The sequence below is a fragment of the Leishmania panamensis genome (assembly GCF_000755165.1).
Source record: "Leishmania panamensis strain MHOM/PA/94/PSC-1 chromosome 32 sequence".
NCBI classification, from domain to species: Eukaryota; Euglenozoa; class Kinetoplastea; order Trypanosomatida; family Trypanosomatidae; genus Leishmania; species Leishmania panamensis.
The window spans coordinates 177,382-201,403 of record NC_025879.1 but is presented as its reverse complement, the minus strand read 5'-3'; the positions used below and the strand labels follow the sequence as shown (position 1 = coordinate 201,403).

The following is a 24,022-nucleotide window of genomic DNA, read 5'->3' as shown; positions in this document are numbered from 1 at the left end:
GCTGTTGGGTCACTGCTCCTAGTTGAATTGTAGAGTCGGCGGAACGACAAGAACATGTGTAGCTGACTAGGTGAACGAAAACTGACTCGGTGGCACACTGGCACACATACAAATACATGCAGCTGTGCACAGGTGCTATACGTCATCGTCATTGTCATTGCTGCCGTCGCTGTCGCAGTCAACGCGGTCCTTGCCCTTCTTGGCGGCTCTCTTCTTTGCCTTTTTCTCAGCCTCCTCCTCCTCCAGGCGGCGGTACTGACGCTGCACTCGCTGCTGGGCCACCAGCATGCGCTTCCGCGTGCTGACAATAGTGCGCTGCGGCGTTGTACGCTCGAGGCGGCGGCGGGTGCTGCGATCCACCTTTATGTTCAGTATCCAGTCCTCCACAGCGTTCCCAGAATCCTGCATCACTTTCGCGATCGGGGGAAGTCGCTCCTTGTCATCCTCCGTAAAGAAAGTGATCGCCGTCCCTTCCTTCCCGGCGCGGCCCGTGCGACCCACACGGTGGATGTACGAGTCCACAGTTGCTGGAAAGTCGAAGTTGATGACTGTGCCGACGTTCTTGAAATCAATACCGCGTGCAAGCAGCTCCGTCGTCACGAGGACCCAGATCTTGCCAAGACGGAACTGCAGAACCGTCTCTTCGCGTTGCTCCACTGTCATCTTGGCGTGCATAATGGCCATGTGCAAGCCCTGCGCCCGGATCTCCTCGTACAGCTCCTTGGACCGCTCCACGCTTTGCACAAACACTAGCACTGGTGGCGTGATGCCCTCACGCACAAGGTTGCGCATCGCTACGACTTTGCCGAGTTCATTGCCGCAGAAAACCAATCGCTGCCTCACGTGCGTGCTCGCGAAGCGTCGACCATGGACAATGATGCGCACCGGGTCGGTACCCATGACAGAGCGAGCAGCTGCCTCCACCTTCTCGCTCAGCGTGGCCGTAAACAGGCTAACTACCTTATCGGTGCGAGTGCAGGCAGTGAGAATTTTGTCAATCACAATCAAAAAGTCTGTCCTGCTGTCCCACAAGCGATCGCCCTCGTCAAAAACGAGATACTGCACGTTGCTCAGGTCCAGCAGCTTCTGCTCCAGCAGCAATGCGATACGGCCCGGCGTGGCAATAAAAATGTCCTTGTTCTTGGTCGTCTGGCCATGCTGCACAAACCTCCACCGCTGGCCCTTCGTCAAGAAGAATGCCTCGCGCTCGATCTGCTGGGCAAGCTCGGCGGTGGGTGTTACAATGAGGGCACGCACACCGCAGGTTGCATCCGGTGCCCTAAGCAGCGCAAAGAGAGGGGTGAGAAAAGCAATCGTCTTGCCGGAGCCGGTTGGCGCGCAGGCGAGTACGTCGCGGTGGTGGATGAGGGATGGAATTGCTTGCATCTGGATTGGGGTAGGAACTTTGTGCTGGCGGGCGAAGAGGTTGTTCACTATATTGCGCGGCACGCTTAGCGGTGGGCGAACGAGGTCGGAGAAGTGTTCGATCGGCGCCGGCAAGTCCATACCTGTCACCTGCAGCTCGTTTCGGTGCCAGATGTTGCGTTTCTTCTTGAAGGTCATTGCTTTGAGCGGCTTGTCCTCGGAGGCTGTACCCTTCGCAGTGGCTGCGTCCGAGCCTCCAGATTCACCGAGGTGCGCGTTAGCATGACCTAGACTTCGTGTGGGGTGTCCGAAAAGGTTCAGTGTCGCACTGGGAGGCGGCACTGATAGGCTGCTGCAGCCCAAGTCCGATGCGCTCTCAACGACAACCCCCCCATTAGCGCCGATAGCGTCAGGAAGTCCGCGGCTGCCCTTGTCCTTGCCCGCGTTGCGGAACAGTTTGGCCGCCTCGCCGTTTCGGGCAGCACTAAACTTGGCTCCAATCGTCAGCGACCGAAAAGCATCCATCCTTTCGACGCACAAACGTGTGCTTGCAAGCGTGCGTATGTATGGGGGGGGGGGGTAAGGATAGAGAAGGAATGAGTTGAAGGTACAGGTCTGGATGTCCGTACTACGCTCTACTTGGAGACAAGTGGAAGGGAAGCGGAAGTCCAGTCGGGTACCGAATGGGTGTATTTCACGTTGGCACCCAATGCAGAAGAAAACGGAAAAGAGAGACGAGTAAGCACCCCCGTACGACATTCCGCGAGGGTGTGTATATATGGGGTGGAGGCACAATAATGAGAAAGGGTGAAGGCAGGGAAAGGCAGCAGGGCGTTAAGGAAAAAGGAAAGATAGATGGTCTGCGGAGAGAAATGTAAGCTAAGGTAGAGAAAGCACCGTCGACAGCCACAGCAGAGACGGAGAAGGTGCTCCTCTGCACCATCCTGTCCACTTCGCATCTCTCAGTGTCGGAAGACATGAGAGAGGATACCAAATAGGAGAAAGGCAGGGCATTGGGAACAGCGCATGTGTTGTTGCATCAGTGCAAATGCCTCAGCGTTCCACCTCGCTCGCAGTGGGCCTAGGCTAGTGATGAATGAGTGACGATGAAGCCACCACCTCTGCACTGTAGCAGTGTACCGCACAGCTGCACGAGAAAGCGCTGATGGCGAGGCACTGTAACCGTTGGCTGGTAGGTTGGCTGAGTGTACTGTGCGCCCTTTTGAGGGGAAGGGAGAAGAACGTGCGGGCAACACACACGCACACGTATACAGAGATGTGCACAGACACCGCGCAAGCAAAGGAAAAAAGGAAAGAGAGAGAACGACAAACAAATCACGTACGTCCGGCACAGAAAGCAAACACTTGGCAAGCAAAACAAACGACAGACAAACAAAGCATACACGCGCACTCCTGATTGCATCGCTGCGTGCATATATATATATATATATATATGTGTGTGTGTGTGTGTCCACGAAGCACTCGACAGACACAACATGAGCCAATAGAAAGGAAAAGGGGAAAAGCAAGAAAGGGGGGGACCACATCGCACACGCCGATACAAACAGACACCTACACGTACGAACACAGAGAGCAGAAGCTACAGTACAAACGAGGGCCAAACTAGCATCGGTGAAAGAAGGCTGAAAAGCGCAAACGAAGAAAGTGATAGCACAGGAGATACGGACAAGCAAAACGAATTTGCATACGATGGTGCTTGCCTGGCGTGACGACGTGGCTGTCACGTGCACCACCTACCCCTCTGGAAACAGTGAATTTCAAGGGACATCAAGCTTGGAAAGACACAACCCTCCTTCCCTCTTCGTTCATTTGTTGTCTACTGGTTCAGCCGCTGTCGGTGTGCAGCGTCCTCTGCAAGACGACGGCAGTATACAGAGCGGAAGCGGAGAGGAAAAACACGTTGTACATCAGATGAGCAGCAACGCGGAGATGAAGATGCGTGCAGAATCTCTAGAAGGGGAGGTCACGTCTAATCCGTGCTACCCCTCCTTTCCCCTTGCTGGTTACTTATGTGTGTGGGTATGTGCATTCCTTTCACACACGGCGACATATCGCTGTGCTTTCAACCCAACAAAACGTGGTAAGGTCGGCTGCCGCGTCTCATCGTCGTACTTTGCAACGCACAAACGACACTCAGCCTCTGTGGTGTCCTCGTGTCGTAAGCGAAAGATGCAAGATATAAGTAAAGAATGAGGCAGCGGATAGACCATTTAGCCGCTTGACAGGAACGCAGTCTCGCCCGTGGAGAGACGCAAGCTACACACATGCCGGACAGCCGCTGTATGTATGTGTGGGTCTGTGTTTGACTGTGCTTGCTTGTGTTCGATGCCTTTGATTTGTTGTGTTTGTACGAGTTGGGTGTCCCTGCGAATGTTGTCTCTCTGCCTCGCCTTCACTTTATGTTGTGTGTTGCCTACACCGCAAAGAGTCGTTGGCGGTCTTCGCAGGCTTCCTTGCAGAAGGGGCAGTGAGTGGCATGGTCGGAGCACGAGTAGCAGCACACGGCATGCTTGCAAGGCAGCAGCACCGTGTCAGCGATTCTCCCGCAGCCACAGCACCTCCCGTTCAGCTCCGAGATAGGTTTCAGTCGACGGTGCAGCGCTTGACTTCGGGAGAAGCCCGTACTAGGTGAGTCACCCATATGCTCGTCCTCGTTCACGCGCAAAGACTGCCGGGAGGCACGAGAACGCTCCAGTCGCTCCTCGTTGCGCCGCCGCCTAATGAAGAAATACAAGTTGGCGAGGAAGAAATCGATCAGGCCAACGAGGATTATGATGAGCTGCGCACCGGAGTTCACCCAGAGCAACTTGTTCGTGCTAATGAAGACAGTGTCCTCCGTCGAATGCGAGATGCAGCCGTACGGCGACGGCAGCTCGTCATATGAGCAGGAAAAAGACGAATTCTCTGCGTTTGGCGACGACGCGCTAGCGCTGTCATGAAAATCCATCGCACCTAAAGTCAGCAGAACAAAAGAAGGAGGAGATGCGCACACACAGCGCACGTTGGGTGGTGGGAGAAGGTGCTAAAGCAAAACAAAAGGTGACAGAGACGGAGATAGCGACGAGGCTGGTGATGAGAAGCAGTCCAAGGATGGGTAAGCGTGTGCGGAGAAGGGAAGAGGGGATCACGCTACTTCGCCTACGCTCGCCCGATGAGCGACACTCGACGCACAGGGAGAGAAGAGTTCAAAAAAAAAAAAGGAATCAGCGGAGCAACAGGAGAAATGAAAGGCGTCAAAGGAGTGACTTCGCCAACATCCTCGTTAGACGGCACGGCAGCACTCCAGAAATCACTCACATGCTCGCAGGTTCGTACTCGACAGAAGAACAAAACCAAGCAGGGGTGCACTCGTGTTCTTCTCCAAAGACAGTGGTGAGAGAAAGAGGGAGCCAATATGTCTACGTTGAGCGGAGAGGGTGCATGTATGAGCAAATGGAAAAGTCAAAGAGAGAAATAAAGAACGCAGCCCGTCATGTACAGTGTACACTTAAGCGGCTCTGTACACGAAATCGAATAAAGCAACGGCAGTGTCTTCAGGCGGGTCGTGAGTTGTGTGGTGCGTTTAATAACGTCATGGACCGCAATCCCATTGAGCCTCGCCATGTAAACTCTGCCTCGACACTGTGTTGCACAGTTGGATTTCGTTACTGTTTTATAGAACGGCAAATACAACCAAATGCACCAAATCTATTCTGAGAGGCACACGAAAAGCGTCGGAGGGACACCAACGGCATCGACCCCTTCCATCTCTGGAGAGTGAACCACGGTAAGCAGCAAGAGAGAAAAACACAGCAAGCGAAGAGTCTAAGCCTGGGACAGCGAAGGGTGAAGAGGGGAAACCCCCTGAAAGGGACAGCGAACCCTCCGTCCCCTACTCATGTCAGCGCACATCGCGGTCCCCATCACATTTCCCACTAGCGCTTTACGAAATATAGTCCCTGCCGTAAAAACTCTTGACGCAGTACTTGAAGAACTGGGTGTGGGGCTTGCACCGATCAAAATTGTAGTCGTACTTGCGCAAGCACTCGCCAATCAGGCAGGACATAGTAGCACACTGGAAAGGCGGATCCCCTTCGTTCTCACCCTTAACCTGAACGGCACTGCCAACCTTTGCGCGCCACTCCGCAACGCATGTGTCGAACGTTTGCTGATGCACGTCGCACTTCCTGTGAAGATCCTTACTACCCAAGTTGGTCTCTAGGCAGGTGGTCCACCCATTCGCCTCGTTAGAGCAGACGTCATCAAACGCTGCTTTTCTGCCCATCCTTAATAACGAGGGAGGCGGGAGAGGTGCGAGCCGTCTATGTGCGCACTTGTGTGCGCGGTGTTGCTATGTTCGCCCTCTTTCTTGACTGAAAGCCTTTCCAACTACGCACAGTGTGATACCAGTCGATAGAGACACCATAGTTCGTCTCCCCCGTCACAGGTCAACAGACGGAAAGAGCGCAAAACAAGGGAAAAAGGCGGTCCTAGCTGTGCTCTGAGAAATCGGTATATATTTCACTCTACCTCTGCGTCTCCCTGTTGACCAACACAAGCACCGGCGTATAATCAGCGCAGGGGGGAACGAATAGCAGAAATCAGGACAAGTAAGGATGGAAGAGAACGTAAGAGAAAGCTAAAGTTGAGAAACCAGCCAGGATCAAAACATGGGGGACGCGTGACTACGTGGCCAACCAATCATTAGCGAAGATTAGGTGCCCGATTCTTACCTCGTCCAAGCATGCAGCAAGAAAGCCCATGCCCACTCCCTGCAACGCGTTCACTCCACCAAAGCAGCACAGCCAAACGTGCGGGGCAGCAGCACCAGGCGCCTTCCTCATACACAAAAACACGCGCATAGAACAGGAAAAAAAAAAGACAGCAGCGTTGCGGCAGCGCGGATAATCAGTGAAATACACAACCGTGCAAATTTTGATCAGAGGGCCAAGCGTGCGGTGAGGAAACTGATGAAGCCTACGTCCAACCAAGCACAAAAAAATACACACACAGGCAACCACTTCACACATATCCCCTAATGTCCAAAAGAGCACTTTGAGTGCTTCATGGTTGTGTGGTATGACACAAAACTAACAAAAAAAAAATAAACTCCACCAATATTTACCACTTTGTAAACCACTTGAGTCATCTTCGAACGCGTAACCAGAAATTGTTGCATTCTACGTGTCCGCTCACCACGAGGTCATAATAAAAAAAAAAACACAACCTCAGCTCACCTGCCCCTGCTGCACTACAGCTAAATCCTGGTTGTCCTAGAGGAGTCCTCTGGAGGCGAACCGCGCCATGCACCGCATCGGCCCACCCGGTCGGACGTGGGAGGTGCCGCACGCTGCACACACGCGCACGCTGGCTCCCTCTTCCATTTCCGTCCACGTCACGGGGGCGTCTCTGGATGGCTTGCCCGCGTGTGCCTCGACAGGTGGGACGCTGCCATGAGCCTGTGGCGGCACCGGGCGCAAGCATGTGCATGCGCGCAAAGAGCACACAGCTTGCTCGGAGGCACCATAGGGGGCGGCGGGGTACACACGGCGGGGAAGTCCATGCAGCGCGAGCGGGATGCGCGTAACCACATCACTGCGCGCACGGCCACAGGGCGAAACGAGGTGTGCTCTCAGCCTCGAGCAGCCCGCGAGGCTCGCGTAGCATATCGGGCACAGCGCCGGCCCGGGCGGCCTCATGGTAACAACAGGCGCGGCGGGGAGTACCACAATGCCAGCGGGTCGCAGCCGCCGCACCATCTGCACTCCACGCTGCCGCTCCCAGTCACCCGCCGCTGCAGGAATCCAAAGTGTGGCCCGGTGCCCGTGCGGGATTGGGGGAGCGTGGTCCCCGGTCGCCCAGAGAGCTCAGCGTCCTTGTTCTCCTGGCGTCGGGCGGTGGCCGCCACGCAGCTGCTCTCTCACCGCGTCGCATCACCTACCGAGGATTCGGGGGATGTCGGCCTGGAGTCTGAGAGGGGCGGCCAGGTCCGTAATCCGTGCTCTTGGTATCGACTCCTCGGGCCATGGCAATCTTGCAGGCATGTCAGCTTTGCAGCTGTGCTCCAATGCGCAAAGACCACAGACAAATGAAGATGCAAGGCGCACGCAGCGGTCTCGCAGCCCCAGACTGGATGGCCCAACACGTTGTATTGCACCCATTATTGACGGCGATATAAACACAGTATGTGACTATGAAATCGAAGTTCAAGATAAATCGTTGTACATAGCAGTTTTTGTGAACTTTGAATAATGTCAGTGAGTGTTTTCCTTCTGCTTCTCTATTTTTCCTATGGTGACGTAGGAAAACAAATAGAGTAGCACATGATACTTTTCACAGACACCTCATCACCTCAGTCGCTATCTCTACCTATTCCGCGTCAGCATCCCGCAGACGCTTTCGGAGTCTCTTCAAGTAATGCCGCAGAAACTTCTGTTGACCCTCCGCGACTTCTGTATCGTTGCAAACAAGACGGACATAAAACGATTGAAGACCGCAAAAAGGGCATTCAACGTCGACCTGTGACTTCAAATCGTCCGATTTGCTGCATGTCGAGGCAGACACAACGTGCCCGCATCCCCAGAAACCGACAAAGGAGTGCACCCCTGACAATGTGGAGTAACCTGTAATAGGGCAGCAAAAGCTTCCATCCCTTTCTCCTTTATTCGAAATCTCTTTCACATCGGCCAGCTTCTTTATAGAAAACGTCTCTTCCTTCTCTCGCACTGCGGCATCACTACGCTCCTTCCGATCGAGCAGATAGTTAATAACACTCTGCTTTGAAAACACATTACCAGCTGCGTCAAACACTGCCGGTGCTTCTAGCGGTTGCAGAGAGAAGGCGCAGTGGCTCCACCGCTCCACCGTTCGTGACTTATGCGATGTTTTCTCCTTTGCTTGTCCAGACTCTAAGTCGGTTGTAGTGACATACACTCTTGACTTCTGAAGCAGCGAACGCTTGTTCGCCAGCGCCTGTCCATCGCCACCCATCAACTAGAAGTGGGTGTAGCACCGTGCCTTTGTAGATTATTAGTATACCTTCAGATTTGCACGTTGAGCCTCAATGCGCAAGTAAAGAGCAATAGAAGCAGTATTTTTTTCTTGTAGGACAAAGTAAACAAGAAAGTAGAGGGTCATAACAAGGGACACACACACCAGAGTAATATTGGCACGCCAGAATGCTTTGAATAATCACCACTTTGCTCTTCCCGCTACACGGGAAAAAAAACAAAGAATGTGCGAATAGTCGCCTCCATAAAAGTACTGTAGATTGATAGTACCAATGCTCTTCAATTTGACAGCTTACTTATAGAGAAAAACTACGTAAAGTGAGAGAAGGACAAAACCTACAAGCGCAGTAACACACACATTGTACAAGCAGTAACGTGCCCGCATGAACGAGCAGATATTCGGAAATACTGAAATACGCTAAAAACAAAATGAGCAACTCGAAGAGATCGGGATGTTACTTTTCATTTAGAATAGCGCACTTGCTTTCTTGAGGGCTAAAATCGTAGTATATGCAGTGTTGTACAGAGTGCTCACTGTTTTGTTCTTCACCACCGAAAATGCTAGACAGAGGTTGCAGAGGATCGCGTAGAATTGTTGTCGGCTCCACTTTCGACTTCCACAGCCGAATATTTGAAACAGTCAACCCGTGGTGCCGTTTTATTCGATCAACAACAGCATACAGTTGATCATTTGTGTCGTACTCGGTCGTGCTATCAAACACTGACAAACCTACCATCTTTGTCGTGATCGTAATCTTCATCTTTGCGCGCAACAATGAAACGCAAATAGTTAAGACACTGTACAATAAAAGAGCTCTTTCGTCTTGTAGCTTTGAGCATTTGAAGCTCTAGAATGTATGTATGAGTATCGGACAATATAATAGTGTGGAGGATAAAGCAATATAATTCGAAGTATCACAAATCGAGCCAGAGAGCAGAGTGTTTGTTTGGTGTGGTAAATCTTTTTGCAATAGTCAGATAAGAACGACGAATGGCCCCATCTGACCTCACTATCAAAAAGGTGGTATTGCAAAAATCGCACGACTAGAAACGAAAGGCAATATACAGTTAAAGTCCGTGTTTCGTCCTTTTTTCTCGGCTTCGTAAATAAAGATCCAACAATACGGAGAGGAACAACAATAGTAAAGAAGAATTACCATTAGCTCTCTCCACAAAGAGACACGAAAAGAAAAAAATGAAGAAAGCAGCAGGTGACACATGGAGCACTACAGTCACATATTTTCAAGACGAGATATTCGACTTTCTAATACCTCAAGGTGTCTCATAATACGTGATTCTACTTCCTCGAGAAGTTTCGTAAACTGAACGGAATCCAGAGTCATGAAACGCTGCTGTTGTTGCTGGGGCTGAAGTGGTTGTCGACTACTGCTGCTATCGGAATCTACTGAGCTCATACTGGAAAGCCTCGTAGGAAACGCGTCAAAAGAAGAGTGCAGCTCACGCTCCGAATGATTAGACCGATTCAAGGGCAGGGGCTCGGGCACAACCACAGGATCCCACACGGTGCGCAGCAAAATCAAGTAATTAAGGTCACCGCGATAGACAGAGAGCCGCCATCGCTCATGGTTGCCTCTCTTCTGACATTCCTCTGTGCAGTAAAGTGTTGTACGGTGAAATTTTTTGCTCTCGTGAACGAGGACCTTACCGCTGCCAAGTGTCCCAACCCAAGAGTGTCCGAGAAACGGAGTATCAACGGATGCAATGCCCTCCGCTCGTGTAATGTAAACCATTCCGTTCCAACAGTCTCCTGGATGCTGTCCGAAAACACCCATGTAACACTTTTGCAGCTCCACGTTCGAGGTCTCCAAATTGCTAAGAAGGGCAAGCAAATCACGATCACCGATCAGAGAAGAAGCTCCTGCCCAGTAGGGTGTTTCACAGTCAGTATTTCCCTCCTCTGGCATCACTTTTTTCGGAAATTGACAACGCTTTCCCGAGTAATGCATCACAGAATCGCCCTCGCTAGAGAACACCGAATCCGCGCACAACGTAGTACTCTCATCCTCCGGCTCTGGCCCATATTTTCCCACCAATATGGCAAATAGCTGCTCCTCTTCACCTCGACACTCGCATAATAACTTCTCCACATTGCAGAGCTTTTGAGGATTGTACTTCTTGTAAAACCTCTGAAGGCGCTCGTAGTAGCCTCTGTGGATACCCTCGTTAGCAGTGTCCCCGTCGTCCTGTGCTGCATATCCCGAGTTGCTTTCTCGTGATTCCCAGCCTGGCTCACTCGTGTGGAATAATCGCTGCGACGCAGCATTGTGCTGCTCATGAAAAGACGACTCCGGATGAAATGAGACGGTCCGTGCATATCGCAGGTCACTCTGCCCTTTCAATGTAGTGGTACCAGAGGCACTCATGTTGCGGAAAAGAAACTAGAGAAACCAATCAGCGTGCATGTGTAATGGCATGGAAAAGAAACATTTAAAAGGTGCTGAAATTAAAAAAAAACAAAGAGGAAAGATACTTTAAAAGGAGTGTCGCGCCATGAGGAAAACCTGTCGTTAGACACCTCAATATGGTAGAAAAGAGCGTCTTTCCAATATTTTTTCGGGATTGATCCTGAAGCACCAAGATGGTACGGGTGGTATTTGGAAATCAGAAAAGATAACAGATTTTCCAGAATCCACTTCAATTTCTATTTTTTTTTTTCGTCTGGCGCTTCTACACCAAGGTCATCACATGTAATTAAGGACAAAATAGCTTCTGCTGATTCTCCAGTTATGAGGTCGACTTGAAAACAGCGAGACGATAACATATCACTGTATTGAAATCCCTTCACCTGCGATGTGCATTTTTTCGCGGGTAGGCTTTGGATCGCAAGGATCCCACATATCTTTAAGCTACAAAAGTCTTTGAGTCTCTCAAACCCAACTGCATTACATCCTTTCTCTCACCGTGTTGTGTTTCAGACTTCAAGGATACCAGAAGAGCAATAAAATGTGAGGAATACTCTTTTCACAAACGCATCCATTCTTCTATAAAACTTGAGCCAAATTCCACTTAGCACATTGCAGACCCATCGCGTGCTGCGAAGCAGCAGCATGCACGCGGTACAGCAGTGCGCCAACCCAGCTACCCGAGCACGGCCTCAGGCTCATACTCTGCCCACCCACACACCCCGCACCACAAGTGGCCTCGCAGCCGCGCCCACCATGCCGGCCGCCCCCGCGGCGCGTCCCTCGGGGTGACGCTCAGGCTCCCCACACCAGCAGGCAGCGAAGCCCCGGGTGCGGGGTGCCGCTCGAGTCGCGCTAGCACTCTGTCTAGCACACGGATGGCACAAGCGTCCTCACGGTCGCAGGTCGCGCCGGCGCATCGCCATCCACGACCGGGCTGCCGGCATGGGATGCGATGCGGCGCTCGGGCTCCCCTCCCCACGTCCTAGGTGCCTGGCCCTTGTCGCCACCAGGGTCGGTTCGGCAAGGGGGCGGGGTGGCTGTCTGACCCCCCCCCCCGCAGAGTGAGAGGAGGAAGGCGGGACCCACTCGACACTGGGGCCAGCGCTGGGGCTTCCGTCCCTCGCCATTGCAGAGTAAGAGGTTACGCTGGCGCGCCAGGAATGCAGGGCTGTTGGACAATTCGAAGCTCAACGGTGAGAATGGTGTAGGCAGCGGCAGTTGAGGGGATGACTTTGGAAAAGCTGTTAGTAACTCTTACAAAACGGGATGTCTCCTTATTTATAGCTGCTGGCAAGTATTTGCCCGTGGACGGGGTACGAATAGTTTTTTCTCAGGTGAAAGAAGTGCTGGGCATTCACGTCACTTTATTTTCTGCGCAAAGCCAGATGAGAGAAAGAGTTTCTCCACCTCATTTCGCGTAAAATATTGTCCGTGCATCACGAAGAGATGACTATATGACACTGTAGCTCCGCATAGGGCATTCTGCAATGAATCGCGGCAGTTATTTCTAATGCAGCGCGCAGAAGCACGCTACCTTTTGTTGGGGAAACAGGATTATTAATCATACCCCGCAATGCAAAATGCGCTTGTTCTAAGGAAATCAATGATCAGTTTGAACAGAAATTATTGCTCCATAGTACGCTCTCTCTTTCTGGTGCTATCGACGAACCATCCCTGTGAATTTTTTTCCGTACCCTTCTTTGTTATCACCTTTCTTGAAGCCTCTCCCATGGTGCTAGTGGCTTGTATTGAAGCAAAAAAATATTGTGTTCTCGTGCCGCCAGCTAACCACATTACAGCACATCAGGTAGCAGGGAAACCTAAGCACACGTGTCTGTTTTCTCCGCTATACCCTAGGGAATTCTGTTAAAAGATGGCGGACAAGTACCAACAGCTGATGAAACTCATTGTCATCGGAGACAGTGGCGTTGGCAAGTCGTGTCTGTTGCACCGCTTCATTGAGGATATTTTTTCAGAAGAGCAAACACAGACCATTGGCATTGAGTATGGCGCCAAGATTATTGATTTGGGAGGAGTGAAGGTCAAGCTGCAGATCTGGGACACGGCTGGTCAGGAACGGTATAAATCCGTTACGAGAAGCTATTATCGCGGTGCTACTGGATGCCTCATTGTCTACGACGTCATGAATAGAAGCTCGTACGAAAGTGTCCCGCAATGGCTAAGCGACGTACGACAGCTAGCAGGAAGCGATGTTGTCGTAATGCTCATCGGAAATAAAATTGATGTGGCAAAAGGGAATAGCTTGCGTGCAGTACAGCACAACGAGGCATCTTTGTACGCCCAGCAAAATGGTCTGCTTCACTTTGAAACGTCCGCGGCTACAGGCGAGTTCGTAACAGAAGCTTTTCTGAGAGTCGCTAAAAGTGCTGTGTCGTTGGCAATCGCTGCAGAGCCCGCGAACGATGTTCAGCTGAGCCAGGACAACAAGACAAACAGCTCGTACCTCTCGTCGTGCTCTTGCTAACTCTACTGCTCTGTGCCTTACCGCTGCCCTTACTTGGTGTTCACTATAGCAACAAGCTTTGCTTGCAAAACGAACAAAAAAGAGGAACAAGTCACTTTTGCTTTTTTTGTCAGGACTTGTATTTGCTTCTCAACACCGCCTTTTGACACTCCTTCATCTTTTCATTTTTTTTTATCGATTATTTTTCCTATTATTGCTATTTGCTATATATTTTTGATACACATGAAAAAAGAACTATCATTTTTGAGGAAAGACGATGGGACAGCTACAATACTTTAGCGCCAAGTATTCTCTGACACGAAGTCACTGTTTTCCTGTTCGTTTAGCCAGCACTTATTGCAATGTGCTGCATAAACCGCCCTAGCCGACGCTCGTATTGAGAACCATTGATGCCACAATAATGATGCATGAGTCTTGCAGCGAATTACCATTCGAGGCGTTAATGTGCTTCTTGTTTTTCTTGAATGCACTTGCTCGTGTTCTGAACAACCTTTATTTATCACTGTCTCACATAATCACGACGGATATGCCTGCTTTTTTTGTTGTTCACAAGCGAACAGGGAATCTAGACTTCAAACACAATTGTGAAGGCGCCATTACCAAATCTTGCTATTTCATGTTCTAATGCCTACCAAAAGTACACAATTGAGGAAGCAGACGCTTCGCGATGGGCGAAAATCTCGCGTGGAGAAGCTTGTGGAACTTGTTTTTATCAAAAGTCCACGAACACTGAGCTTCTCTCACCGCTCGTTGGGAAGCCTGCGGCATCCGTACTCGAGTCTCATTTGTGAAATGTCTGCTGCTTTCACCTCTACTAAAGACAAAATCACGTACTTATTAGAGGCATTTTCGGATGCCAAAGCTGAAATGCAAATCTGGATGCGCGTGGAGCGTATTTTTGATTCGAAGCTCGCCGATGTCTTGATGGAGAAGATGAAATTTGAGCTGTTGCTCTCCTCTGAGCTCTTACACCGCTTTGAGGTACTGTGGAGTCGCCTTGGAGGTGTAAGTGGTGGCATTATTTCGGAGGATGCCTACAAGCAATTTCAACAGCTGCTTTATGTTGTTCTTTTCGGGATCGAAGATATGGCTTTGCTGCCGGCAACAAGACAATTTATCCTGGAAGACTATCAGTACGACTCGCGAGGGAATATCGGGGTAGACTTTGGTAGCTTTGCCAATTCAATGCTTGAACTAGTGGATAACTGGACTCGAAGTCGTATAGTGGCTGATTATGTTGAATTCGTTGACAGGATTATTGAGTGCTACCCAGCCAGCTCAGCGCAGTCATGTAAGGCACATGCGCCAGATGAGTTCACCCTTAGCAGGGAAGCTTTCTTCCGCGGTGGGGTTGTGGTTCCCAAGGTAGAATGCGAGCAAGTTGTCTACAACAGAACAACACTGTAACTCTTGTTGTTTTTCGCGGTATTGCATGGATGTAAGCTGCCAGAAGAAAAAGTGACTCTGCGTTTTTTTTTTTTTGCAGGCAATGCTTATTTTTTTTCCCCATTTCGGTGCTTTCGAGCTTTTGGTATGGTATGAGGCTTCTCTGCTGTCTTTGCTGAAATACATGGAAAAGTCAAAGTAACCGCTAAATCGATGAAATGGCTGGCATCGAAAAAAAAAAAAAGCTGTTGGCAACCCCTATCAAAGTTGAGAAGCAGGTGGTGCTGACTCACGGAAAAGAGCCCCCCTTTTTGGACTACCTTCTGTGGTCCCATAGAACGATCGAAATGCGCAAGTCAAGCCAAATGGAAGAGATGTAATTGTCCTACAAGATATATTTCACCTTATTTTTCTCACCTTTTTCTCTCTGCCTCCAGTCACAAACTCCTTTCTCGCCATTTCGTGCTTGTTTTTGACATATAGCTGTTGCTCTTTTTTCCCCTTCGTAGTACCTTTTGCGCATTGCTGTATTTTGCTTCTACATTTCTGTACATTGTCTTTTTTCTGCTGTTGTTTTTATTCGAGGCGATAGTCATGGTGGATCTAACCCCTAAGCCACATTCAGAAAACCGCCTTGAGCAGCAGCAGCTGCCGCACATCTATGCTCGTCATTCACCGCTATCTGTCTCTGTTATCTTTTTTCTTGTGGCACTCGCAACTATACCGATGGGTATCGTCGTTATCGTGAGCGGGGATAGAACGACAGAACTTGATTTTCGTTACGACCATATCAACAACTACAAGTTTGTAATGGGGGGAGCTGGTGAGCACGCTGTCAATTTCACATTCAATGGCACCATGTTTTCTACTGGCGTCAAAACGCGGCTCATGTTCTCGTTGTCTACCAGCCTCACACCTCCAGTGTACATGATGTATCGCATTTCTCCGCTCTTTCAAAACTACCGCTTCTTTACTACATCCGTGGACCATGAACAGCTTAGGGGCGGTACCGATGAAGTCATGAAGGAGTGCGCTCCATTCCGCTTTCCTGGTGAGGTAAGTGGCGATAGCGTCGCCGGCTACTACAACCCATGTGGCGCCTACCCCTGGTTCCTGTTCAACGACAGTATCAGTTTGTACACGATGAACGGCACACTCATCTGCGACGGCGGCGCCTTCACGCTCAACGGAACGAGTCTGAGGGCAGATAACAAGTGCGTAAAGACTGGTATCGCCCTCCCAAGGGATGTCAACGTAAGATATAAGCCTCCAAGAGAGATCCCCGGCCAAGGTCCGATGTGGAGTGCAGGCGGCAATATGTCAGCCACCGATCCATTTCTGAAACAAGGCTACTACTTTGGCGAGCCTGGTCACAAGATCCCATCCAGCCTTGACGAGGATTTGATGGTGTGGCTCGACCCTGCTTTCACATCTGATGTGGCAAAGGACTACCGTATTATCAACGTCGGTTTGCCAGCCGGTGACTATTACTTCGAGATCATAGAACAGTTTCCGACTTCACCGTACGCAACAGAGAAGTTTGTGCAACTCGCCACTCGATCATGGATTGGCGGGAAGAACCACCATCTCGGCGCTTTGCTTATATTCATTGGTGGCGTGGCCTTTATCACGGCATTAATGCTTCTGTCAACGCAGTGCTTCGTTATGCCAAGATATACAAAGTAGTACGCGTGCTTGGATCTTTACTCGAGGATCGCTATTTGATCACCTTGTGTTGCAGACCTTCAAGGTGGCACCTTCCTTGTGAAGCCAAAACCAGTAGTGCAATCTCATCTTCAAATGCTTTAATTTTCACAAGTAGTGTGGGCGCATCACCTATGAACATGTATCTCACATGCGACTTTTTTCTCACAGCCTGCCCTTGACTTACTTGCCTTTGTTTTTCCCTTTCGAGTAAGCGATGGTGAGATATGATTTCTGTGTTCCTCGATAGCGTTGAAGAGGACCTGGAAAAACGCACGAGGCAGGTGCCTGCGCTCTGTTATCCGGTGAAACCCGAATCGGACTCTTTTAGCAATGATTTTTCACTAGCACTGCTGGTTGCCGTCTCCTTTTTCGCGTTTTAGCGCCGCTCGCGGCGACTTTTTACTTGCTGTGAGAAACAATTCTAGTTCCTTTCGCTTTCTTTGGAAGTGCTTTCCATTGAGAGTAACTGGATATTTGTTTGTATACCTCCTCTCAATTTGCTTCTCTTTTTCGGCACTGATCGCACTGACTTTTGTTTTCGCGTTCTCAGCGGAGCTTTCCCCTGCCTTGTTGACATTTTCACTTTCTTCTCGTTTCCCCAATGCTTGATGCAGGGTTGTGTCAGCTGAGACATCGTCTACCCCACTCCCCGCCGCTCGGCTTACCCGTGTATCTGTATACGTGATCAATATAGAATGAGACAATGCTATTTGCTATCTTCTCTCTTCAAAGGCGCGCAACAGTATTACGCCTTGTGGTGGTGCTGACCTTTGAAAACAAAGAGCGTTCCGTGTGCGCGTAAGAAAGTGTGTGGGCAGTTCCGCATTCTTTCCTTAGCGTTGAAATATCGAACAGTTTCATGAACGTCTGAGACCTAGATGGCCGTATGCACGCTCTCTTTCACTCTCCCTCACTTCCTATTCTTGTACTTGCGCCTCATGCTTTCATATATCCGCGTAGCACAGCAACAAAAGGACCCTGCTTTGTGGCCTCCAAAACAAGCAAAAAACGTGGCCAAACAGCTTCACTCACCTTTTTCTACTTTTTGCTTGCCAGCAACTATCACCATGTCGTGGCAGGCGTACGTTGATGACAGCCTTATCGGCAGCGGTAACATGCACAGCGCCGCCATTATTGGAGCTGCTGACGGCAGCTACTGGGCGTACGGCGGTAGCTACATTCCGCAGCCGGAAGAGGTGAAACATATTCAGAAGTGCTTGGCCGACTTCTCACTTGTGCAGTCCTCTGGTGTCACTATTTACGGTGTCAAGTTCTTTGGCCTCCAGTGCGGCACCGATGGCGACACTAAGCACATCTTCTTCAAGAAGGGTGCGGCTGGCGGATGCATTTACACTACGAAGCAGGCATTCATCGTTGCCGTGTACGGCGACCCCGGTGACACCTCCTCGCTCCAGCAGGCTCTTGCGAAGAACGCATCTCACGCGGCCGCCGTGAACCCTGCGGACTGCAACACGACAGTGAAGCGCATTGCGGATTACCTCGTCAAGCTTGGCTACTAATCACCATCTGTGTATCCTGCAAACACAGGAAAAGCGCTCAAGCAGCAAAAGAAGAGCATTTCCCGGCACCTGAAGAGTCGTCGCACGCCATGGTGGAAGTCTTGTCTCACCTGCTCAGTACGTGCGTGTGAATAGTGTATGCTTCACAAATACTCATCTGCTTATCTCACGCTGCCTCTTCCTCCCCCCTTTTCCGCTGTCCCCTTAGCTCCCTCTACTGGCTTCACCTCTGCGCTTTGATGTTCTTCCCTTTTCTTTGCCTTTGGCTAGCGTGCGGTGCTTCGATAACTCACACCGCTCTCCTCTTTGGTATGGTCGGTGGTTTGATACTGTGGATGGACTGCAACAGTGAGTTGGTGTTGGCCAACTTGCTGGGGGGGGGGGAGCCCGGGGTGAAGGTCAGTTCTGCATTGCACTTCAGGACTGATTTGTAATACCCACTGGCGGTTCTACTTCGCACTGGTGGGAAGACTGCCGTCGTTCGTTCTTTCTCTCTCTGCGTGTGTGTAGCGAAGGTACGGGGGGGGGGAAGTGGAGTAAGAGAGGTAGATTCGTGCACAGGCAATTTCACGTGATCGCTGCTTCTTCAGCCCTTGCCCCCAAGTGAAGGCTTGCGGCAAACCCACATCCGTTTTCGCGTGTAGTGCTTCTCTGTCGATTTCCTCTTAAAAATTAGTTTACTCTGTCTTTGTCCTCTTTATAGTTCCTTTGTTGTGCTTCTTGATTATATCTGGCGAGATCCCTCTTCCTCCTTGCGGGAGGAGTCGAGGCGTGTTGGTGTGCCTCTCATTATATTCTTTTTTCCCTTTCATCTCGATTAGGCGGGTTGGTGAGTTTGTGTGTGCGCGTGTGCGCTTGCGTAGGTACAACGTTGTCGATGAAGATGTCAGAGAAGACCGCATTTTTGAACAAAAAACAAACAAACAAAAACACCAAACAAAATAGAAATGCTGAGAGCAACGGTGCATATTTGCTCTGTGGCGCGTTCAACCAGATCATTCTTCTTTTTAGCCCTTTCTCGAATGTGTAGGAAACTGGAGAAAGGATGATGTTCGCTCAAGGCGGATTCGCGGAGGCAAAACAGTAACAGCAAGAACGAAGAATCGTTCGACAATAAGTGCCGCGACTCGTCAACAGGGTATCTTCAGAATGAAAGGCTGCTCGTGGCTAGTGCTGACAGTGGCAGTGCACTCTTGCAAATTGCCCAGCCCTCTTTGCGTCACTCATTCCCCCATCTCCCATCAAGAGGTAGAAGACTCTATGTAGGGGAAAGCGTCCCTGGAGCTTTGAGGACGTTCGCAAGAGACTTTTCTCCGCTTTCACTCCCTTCTTTTCCACTTGCTCTTCGCCCCTCATGTTGGCCATGTCTTTCCCCTACGCTCATTGTGCGAAAGGGGTACACCAAAAGGGAAGCACGGAAAAAGCTAGGTCAGCAGTCCACTCTTGATAACTGTCATCTACTATACGCTCTTCAGTGGCGCCTACCCTTTTCCCCATCGCTTCCTCCTGCTACATTCTCTGAGTCTGTGTTGTTTTACCCTCCCTTTTTCTGACTCTGGGTCTTTTTATCTTCGCTTCTGAGTGGGCGCTTTTCCGGCTTGACGGGCACGCTGGCATCCCGAGGGTGAATTGCTCATCAAAAGAATTGCGATAATCGAGCTGAAGCACGGGAAGGGGGTAGGATGGTGTTTTCCAGTCCCAAAAGTATTTCTTCCGCAGTGGCTCTCGTTTCTTTTCGCTGTGCTTGATCCGCTCTTTCTCTCGTCACTTTCGCCCCGTCCGCGCCCTCTTCACTCTGCAACAGACAGAGATACGTGCAAGCGCACACCCAACAATTAAGCAGAGTAATAAAGCGCCCCGCCCGCCGAAACGAGTGTGTTCATGTTTTCTGGTACCCGACCAGTAGCCCCACTTGGCGCGTCGATGCCACCGGCGCGGATGCACCAGTGCTACCGTAATGTCGTGTGCACGTGCGGCGCGGTAGTGTGTACGCAGTGCTCGCGCGTGTGCATGGCGTGTGACAGCCACGTGTGCCCACACTGCCTTTCTTTCAACATGCTCCACTGCAAGAGCTGCTGCATTGCATTTTTTCGAAACAGCAAGTACCACTTGTGACGGGTCTGCAGGCATCGGCGGTCATCCTCCCTCCTCACCTGCGCTACGCGTGATCGCTTGGCTGCCTTCTTAACATTATGCGTTGGCATATGTTATCGAATATAAGTCAACGTGCCGCCGCGACGTGGGCAGCGTGTACATAACAGGAATATCTGCTATGCACGAGAACAAATCAAATACAAAAGTAACTGACAAGAAGGAGATGCCGAGCCTTAGCAACTCTGCACTTTTTATTAGCGCATCGCCACACAGGGACTTTGAATTCCTTCGTGGTTGAGGATCGTGTGCTTCTTTGACGGCCTTGCTCCCCGAGCACTTCGATCTTCTCACTGCATGCTTTCTTTTCTTCGCTCCTTACGGCTGTTACTGCTGCCTCTCCTACCTTTGTTCTGTCTTCTCTTCCATTCTGTACCCCTCAACCCCCTTTCCTTCTGTCTTGCTGCGGAGCTATTTTTTTTTTTCCAGTTACGCAAGACGCACACTAGTACAGAATTGGCACCTGCGAGCTTGCCCAGGTGAGCGAAAGAGAGAGGCCCACTTACTTTTCCTTCCCCTTCCGCACCCAGTTGTGATCATTTTTGTCTTCTCCCAGTCTTGCGTAGCGAAGCTCCGCTGACACCCCGCCATGTTGGTCCGCAGTATCACCAAGTGCGTTGTCCCATTCATCAAGGCTACGTGCTACACATGTTCCTACATTTTTGAGCATCCGCCCACCACCATGGGGCCCACCTCAATACTGCCTCTTCACAACAAGTCCATGCCTACACCACTTCTTAACCCAGAGCGACTGCAGGAGATTAGCTGTGGTACTGGCCAGCCGGCCCAGCGTGGCCGCCGAAAGCCGCTCGTGTGGAAGCGCCGCAAGCCGTGGTTCGACCACCAGTGGTCGCTCGATCTGCAACGCATCAAAAAGGGCCCTGAAACGCCTCACTTCCCCGACGGTGTCCCGTTTACGCAGATTCGCGCTTTCCAGTCATTTGCAGGGCGTTCCTGGAAGATCAACGCCGGCCGCCGACGCAAGATCCGCTTGTCTCTGAAGCGTGGTCGCCGGAAGCTGCTGTAACCGCGGCATCGCGAGGCAGTGAGCCAGAGCTTTGTAGCATGCCACGTTCTTCTCGCTAGTCCTTGTTCAAATTTTTTTGTGTGTCATGTGGACCTCTGAATGCATCTCCGTCCCGTCGCTGGAGAGAAAGAGAACAGGTTGATGTGTAGGGCTGCTGAAATTGGTACAAGACCTACGCTGTCTTTGTCGATGTGAAACTGGCAGAAGGTGTACAGCAATAGGGTGCTACTCTCGGTGCGCTAACTGTATAGCTGTTGCTCCGCTCGGTTACATAACCTCTCTCTCTCTCTGTTGTGGGGTAGCCGCTTTACTGTTTGACTCTTTTTTCCATGTCTCGTGCTAATGACATAGAGAAGCAAACAGCAATGCAAAGAACATCAGAGAGACATGCTGAGAACCTCACTGCAGTACACCTCATTGGGCCCTTCTTGGATTGATGCGCTCGGGCAGCATGGCGGGGGGGAAAGGGAGTGGGATGTGGTGTGTTTCTCTTCCAGTCAGCATCAGAGTGCCTGACGACAGCCCCCCTCTTTCTTTGTGATGAGAGGTGTGGCCATGGATGCTGCTTGTCAGTTGTACAATAGACAGCGCCTCTCATTTTTTTTTTTGCCTCATCCCTGTGTGCACATTGTTAAGATGAGCCAAACTTGAATACTGCGCATTGAATGGAAGTTCTTGCCTCTCGTCGTGACGGCACTGAGTTTCCGATGGCCGCTGTCTCCTACGCCATCATATATTTCCTCTTCCTCATGCTCTTCTTCTCGGTTTCCCCTTTTCTTGTGTCCACGGCGTCGTGTCTTTCCTCTTCAACGACCTCCCGCCTCCCCCGCTGCAGCGCGCCGGACGAGTTGCTCTCTGTAAGCGGTAACAATCGGTGCTGTGGTGGTGCGCCTGTTTCACCACCACACACGCCCTTTTCCTCCCCTTCGTTCCAGCGTATTGCTTGCCTGTTCTTATGCTTCACCGCCTGTACTTATTTATTGCTCTTTGCAGCTAACCTACGTAGTGAACGCTGGTTGGCGTAAGCACGTGCATCGATCTGGTTATCGCTCCATCCTCAGAGCTTCTCTTTTATTTGTGCTTTTCGTACTCCTCTAGGTGCTCTTGTTTCTCCTCGTTGATGTCAAACATGCAGCGAGGCCGAGGCGTGAAGCGGTGTACAGCTCTAGGCCTGGCACTCATGGCGGTGCTTTTGCTGAGTAATGTGACCGCTGCAAAGACCAGGTGTGACTTTAATACCCAGCGCGTGCAGTGCGGTGACCTTGCGTGCGACAAGAAGGCACAGATCTGCATCGCTTGTCGCACCGATAGTGACTGCTACCCTGACGCGATGTCCTGTGACATGACCTCGGGCAAGTGCAAGGTGCGCGGCTTCACCTCCCTTTTCGGGGCGCGAACCATCTTTACGATGCTAGGCACTTTCCTTATCTGTTCCATTGGTGTGATCGCTGGTGTCGGTGGTGGTGGCATTCTGGTGCCTCTGTTCTGCGGTATAATGAAGATTCCCATGCAGTTTGCAGTGGGGATGTCGCAGGCCACCATTTGCGGACAGAGTACCGTCAGCATGTACTTGATCGTGCAGCAGAAGCACCCCGACTCGAGCTGGGATCGTCCGCTGATCAACTACCAATATCTGAGCCTGATTCTGCCACTTGGTCTTATCGGTACCTTAATTGGCGGGATTTTGAGCAAGCTCTGCCCTGATGTGCTGCGCCTCCTTCTTCTCTTTGTGATACTCTCCGCCGCGCTCTACCGCACCTCAGTGAAGGTGGTGAAGCAGTACAAGCAGGATACGAACGCGTGGCAGGCGACCGTCGAGGCAGATGGCGAGAATGCTGCGTCACAACAAGGGAACTATGGCAACAATGACGAGAGGCAGGGCTACGAGCTGATCAATAGGGCTGTCGATGCCAAGAGCGAGTCCCGCCAGGGTACTACGGTTTTGGCAACATCAGAGCACAGCCTTCCAGCTTTTGAGAACCCACCGCAATCGCAGTACCCGCAGCAGGAACTTACCATGAACTTCACTTGTTTCCTAGTGTTGCTACTGTTTAACATTTTACGGATGTACTTGGTGTGCGGCGGCCTCTTGTACTGGCTGTGTGTGCTGATACCCCTAGTCTTTTTGAGCACCGTCTTCTACCTCAACTATGAGAAGCTGCGCAAACTGGTGGAGTCCGACTCGGCGCAGGTCACGTTCGCCTGGACTCAAAAGAACACAGTTATGTACCCGATGGTGGCGGTGATTGCAGGTGCGTCAGCAGCCATGCTTGGTATCGGCGGTGGCCTTGTTCTGGGGTTTGTGCTGAACGAGGTGGGTTTAGTCCCTCAACAAGCGTCGGCGACGGGCGGCATGACCACCCTCTTCATCGCCTTCTCGTCTGTACTGGAGCTCCTCGTCACGGGCCACCTTGTCGTCGACTTTGGCATCGTCTTTTGCATTGTTGGGCTGTGCAGTGGCTCCCTAGGGCAGTTTGTGTTTATGGAGTACATCAAAGGGCACGGCCTGAACTACCTTATCATCGGTTCTCTCGCCTTCGTCCTTGGTGGTTCACTGGTGTCACTTGGTGGCTACGGTATCTACACAACCGTCATTTCAGTCCATGCAGGCCGCTCCTTGATGGCATTTGGCCACCTTTGTGCCAGAACATAGCCGGCAGTCAAGCGATTCAGAATAGAAGCCGGAGGGAAAAGCGGAAAGCAGCGTCTTCCCATCCACCCTGTTCACCCGCACGCCGTGTATACCCCCCCTTTCCCGACATATACTACTCGATTGACGTTTCCTATCAAGGTGAAGACTCTTAACAGTCTTGCGTTCGATGTCGTTTCTCTTTTCTTCCCTCACCAAGGTGGTGCCCTCTTTTCTTCAAGTGGATGGGGAGCCTCTTCCTCGACTGACGGCTCCTCGACCCTACCCTTCTCTCTATTTCCGCCAACCAGAGGCG

At 51.0% G+C, this 24,022-nt stretch overlaps 12 protein-coding genes across 12 annotated transcripts, besides 2 other annotated features; 6 read left to right on the top strand and 6 right to left on the bottom strand.

The window, feature by feature from the left end:
- Positions 1-135: 135 nt before the first annotated feature.
- Positions 136-1,890, bottom strand: LPMP_320620 (ATP-dependent RNA helicase-like protein, putative; the record flags this gene model as incomplete). The annotated part of the gene is made up of 1 exon (XM_010703447.1): positions 136-1,890. The coding sequence occupies one exon, from the start codon at positions 1,888-1,890 to the stop codon at positions 136-138; it is 1,755 nt and encodes a 584-aa protein (XP_010701749.1).
- A 1,909-nt stretch (positions 1,891-3,799) lies between these two features.
- On the bottom strand, positions 3,800-4,333 carry LPMP_320610 (hypothetical protein; the record flags this gene model as incomplete). The annotated part of the gene is made up of 1 exon (XM_010703446.1): positions 3,800-4,333. The coding sequence occupies one exon, from the start codon at positions 4,331-4,333 to the stop codon at positions 3,800-3,802; it is 534 nt and encodes a 177-aa protein (XP_010701748.1).
- Positions 4,334-5,308: 975 nt separating this feature from the next.
- Positions 5,309-5,650, bottom strand: LPMP_320600 (hypothetical protein; the record flags this gene model as incomplete). The annotated part of the gene is made up of 1 exon (XM_010703445.1): positions 5,309-5,650. One exon carries the CDS (start codon positions 5,648-5,650, stop codon positions 5,309-5,311), a length of 342 nt encoding a protein of 113 aa, XP_010701747.1.
- Positions 5,651-6,585: 935 nt separating this feature from the next.
- Positions 6,586-7,493: a repeat region.
- A 241-nt stretch (positions 7,494-7,734) lies between these two features.
- Positions 7,735-8,355, bottom strand: LPMP_320590 (replication termination factor, putative; the record flags this gene model as incomplete). Its single annotated transcript, XM_010703444.1, has 1 exon — positions 7,735-8,355. The coding sequence occupies one exon, from the start codon at positions 8,353-8,355 to the stop codon at positions 7,735-7,737; it is 621 nt and encodes a 206-aa protein (XP_010701746.1).
- Positions 8,356-8,830: 475 nt separating this feature from the next.
- Positions 8,831-9,136, bottom strand: LPMP_320580 (hypothetical protein; the record flags this gene model as incomplete). Its single annotated transcript, XM_010703443.1, has 1 exon — positions 8,831-9,136. One exon carries the CDS (start codon positions 9,134-9,136, stop codon positions 8,831-8,833), a length of 306 nt encoding a protein of 101 aa, XP_010701745.1.
- Positions 9,137-9,607: 471 nt separating this feature from the next.
- Positions 9,608-10,759, bottom strand: LPMP_320570 (hypothetical protein; the record flags this gene model as incomplete). The annotated part of the gene is made up of 1 exon (XM_010703442.1): positions 9,608-10,759. One exon carries the CDS (start codon positions 10,757-10,759, stop codon positions 9,608-9,610), a length of 1,152 nt encoding a protein of 383 aa, XP_010701744.1.
- A 595-nt stretch (positions 10,760-11,354) lies between these two features.
- Positions 11,355-11,928: a repeat region.
- Positions 11,929-12,674: 746 nt separating this feature from the next.
- Positions 12,675-13,286, top strand: LPMP_320560 (ras-related rab-4, putative; the record flags this gene model as incomplete). Its single annotated transcript, XM_010703441.1, has 1 exon — positions 12,675-13,286. The coding sequence occupies one exon, from the start codon at positions 12,675-12,677 to the stop codon at positions 13,284-13,286; it is 612 nt and encodes a 203-aa protein (XP_010701743.1).
- Positions 13,287-13,910: 624 nt separating this feature from the next.
- Positions 13,911-14,693, top strand: LPMP_320550 (hypothetical protein; the record flags this gene model as incomplete). Its single annotated transcript, XM_010703440.1, has 1 exon — positions 13,911-14,693. The coding sequence occupies one exon, from the start codon at positions 13,911-13,913 to the stop codon at positions 14,691-14,693; it is 783 nt and encodes a 260-aa protein (XP_010701742.1).
- Positions 14,694-15,266: 573 nt separating this feature from the next.
- On the top strand, positions 15,267-16,358 carry LPMP_320540 (hypothetical protein; the record flags this gene model as incomplete). Its single annotated transcript, XM_010703439.1, has 1 exon — positions 15,267-16,358. The coding sequence occupies one exon, from the start codon at positions 15,267-15,269 to the stop codon at positions 16,356-16,358; it is 1,092 nt and encodes a 363-aa protein (XP_010701741.1).
- A 1,088-nt stretch (positions 16,359-17,446) lies between these two features.
- Positions 17,447-17,899, top strand: LPMP_320530 (profilin, putative; the record flags this gene model as incomplete). The annotated part of the gene is made up of 1 exon (XM_010703438.1): positions 17,447-17,899. One exon carries the CDS (start codon positions 17,447-17,449, stop codon positions 17,897-17,899), a length of 453 nt encoding a protein of 150 aa, XP_010701740.1.
- A 2,740-nt stretch (positions 17,900-20,639) lies between these two features.
- Positions 20,640-21,077, top strand: LPMP_320520 (hypothetical protein; the record flags this gene model as incomplete). The annotated part of the gene is made up of 1 exon (XM_010703437.1): positions 20,640-21,077. The coding sequence occupies one exon, from the start codon at positions 20,640-20,642 to the stop codon at positions 21,075-21,077; it is 438 nt and encodes a 145-aa protein (XP_010701739.1).
- Positions 21,078-22,197: 1,120 nt separating this feature from the next.
- On the top strand, positions 22,198-23,730 carry LPMP_320510 (hypothetical protein; the record flags this gene model as incomplete). The annotated part of the gene is made up of 1 exon (XM_010703436.1): positions 22,198-23,730. The coding sequence occupies one exon, from the start codon at positions 22,198-22,200 to the stop codon at positions 23,728-23,730; it is 1,533 nt and encodes a 510-aa protein (XP_010701738.1).
- Positions 23,731-24,022: the final 292 nt, after the last annotated feature.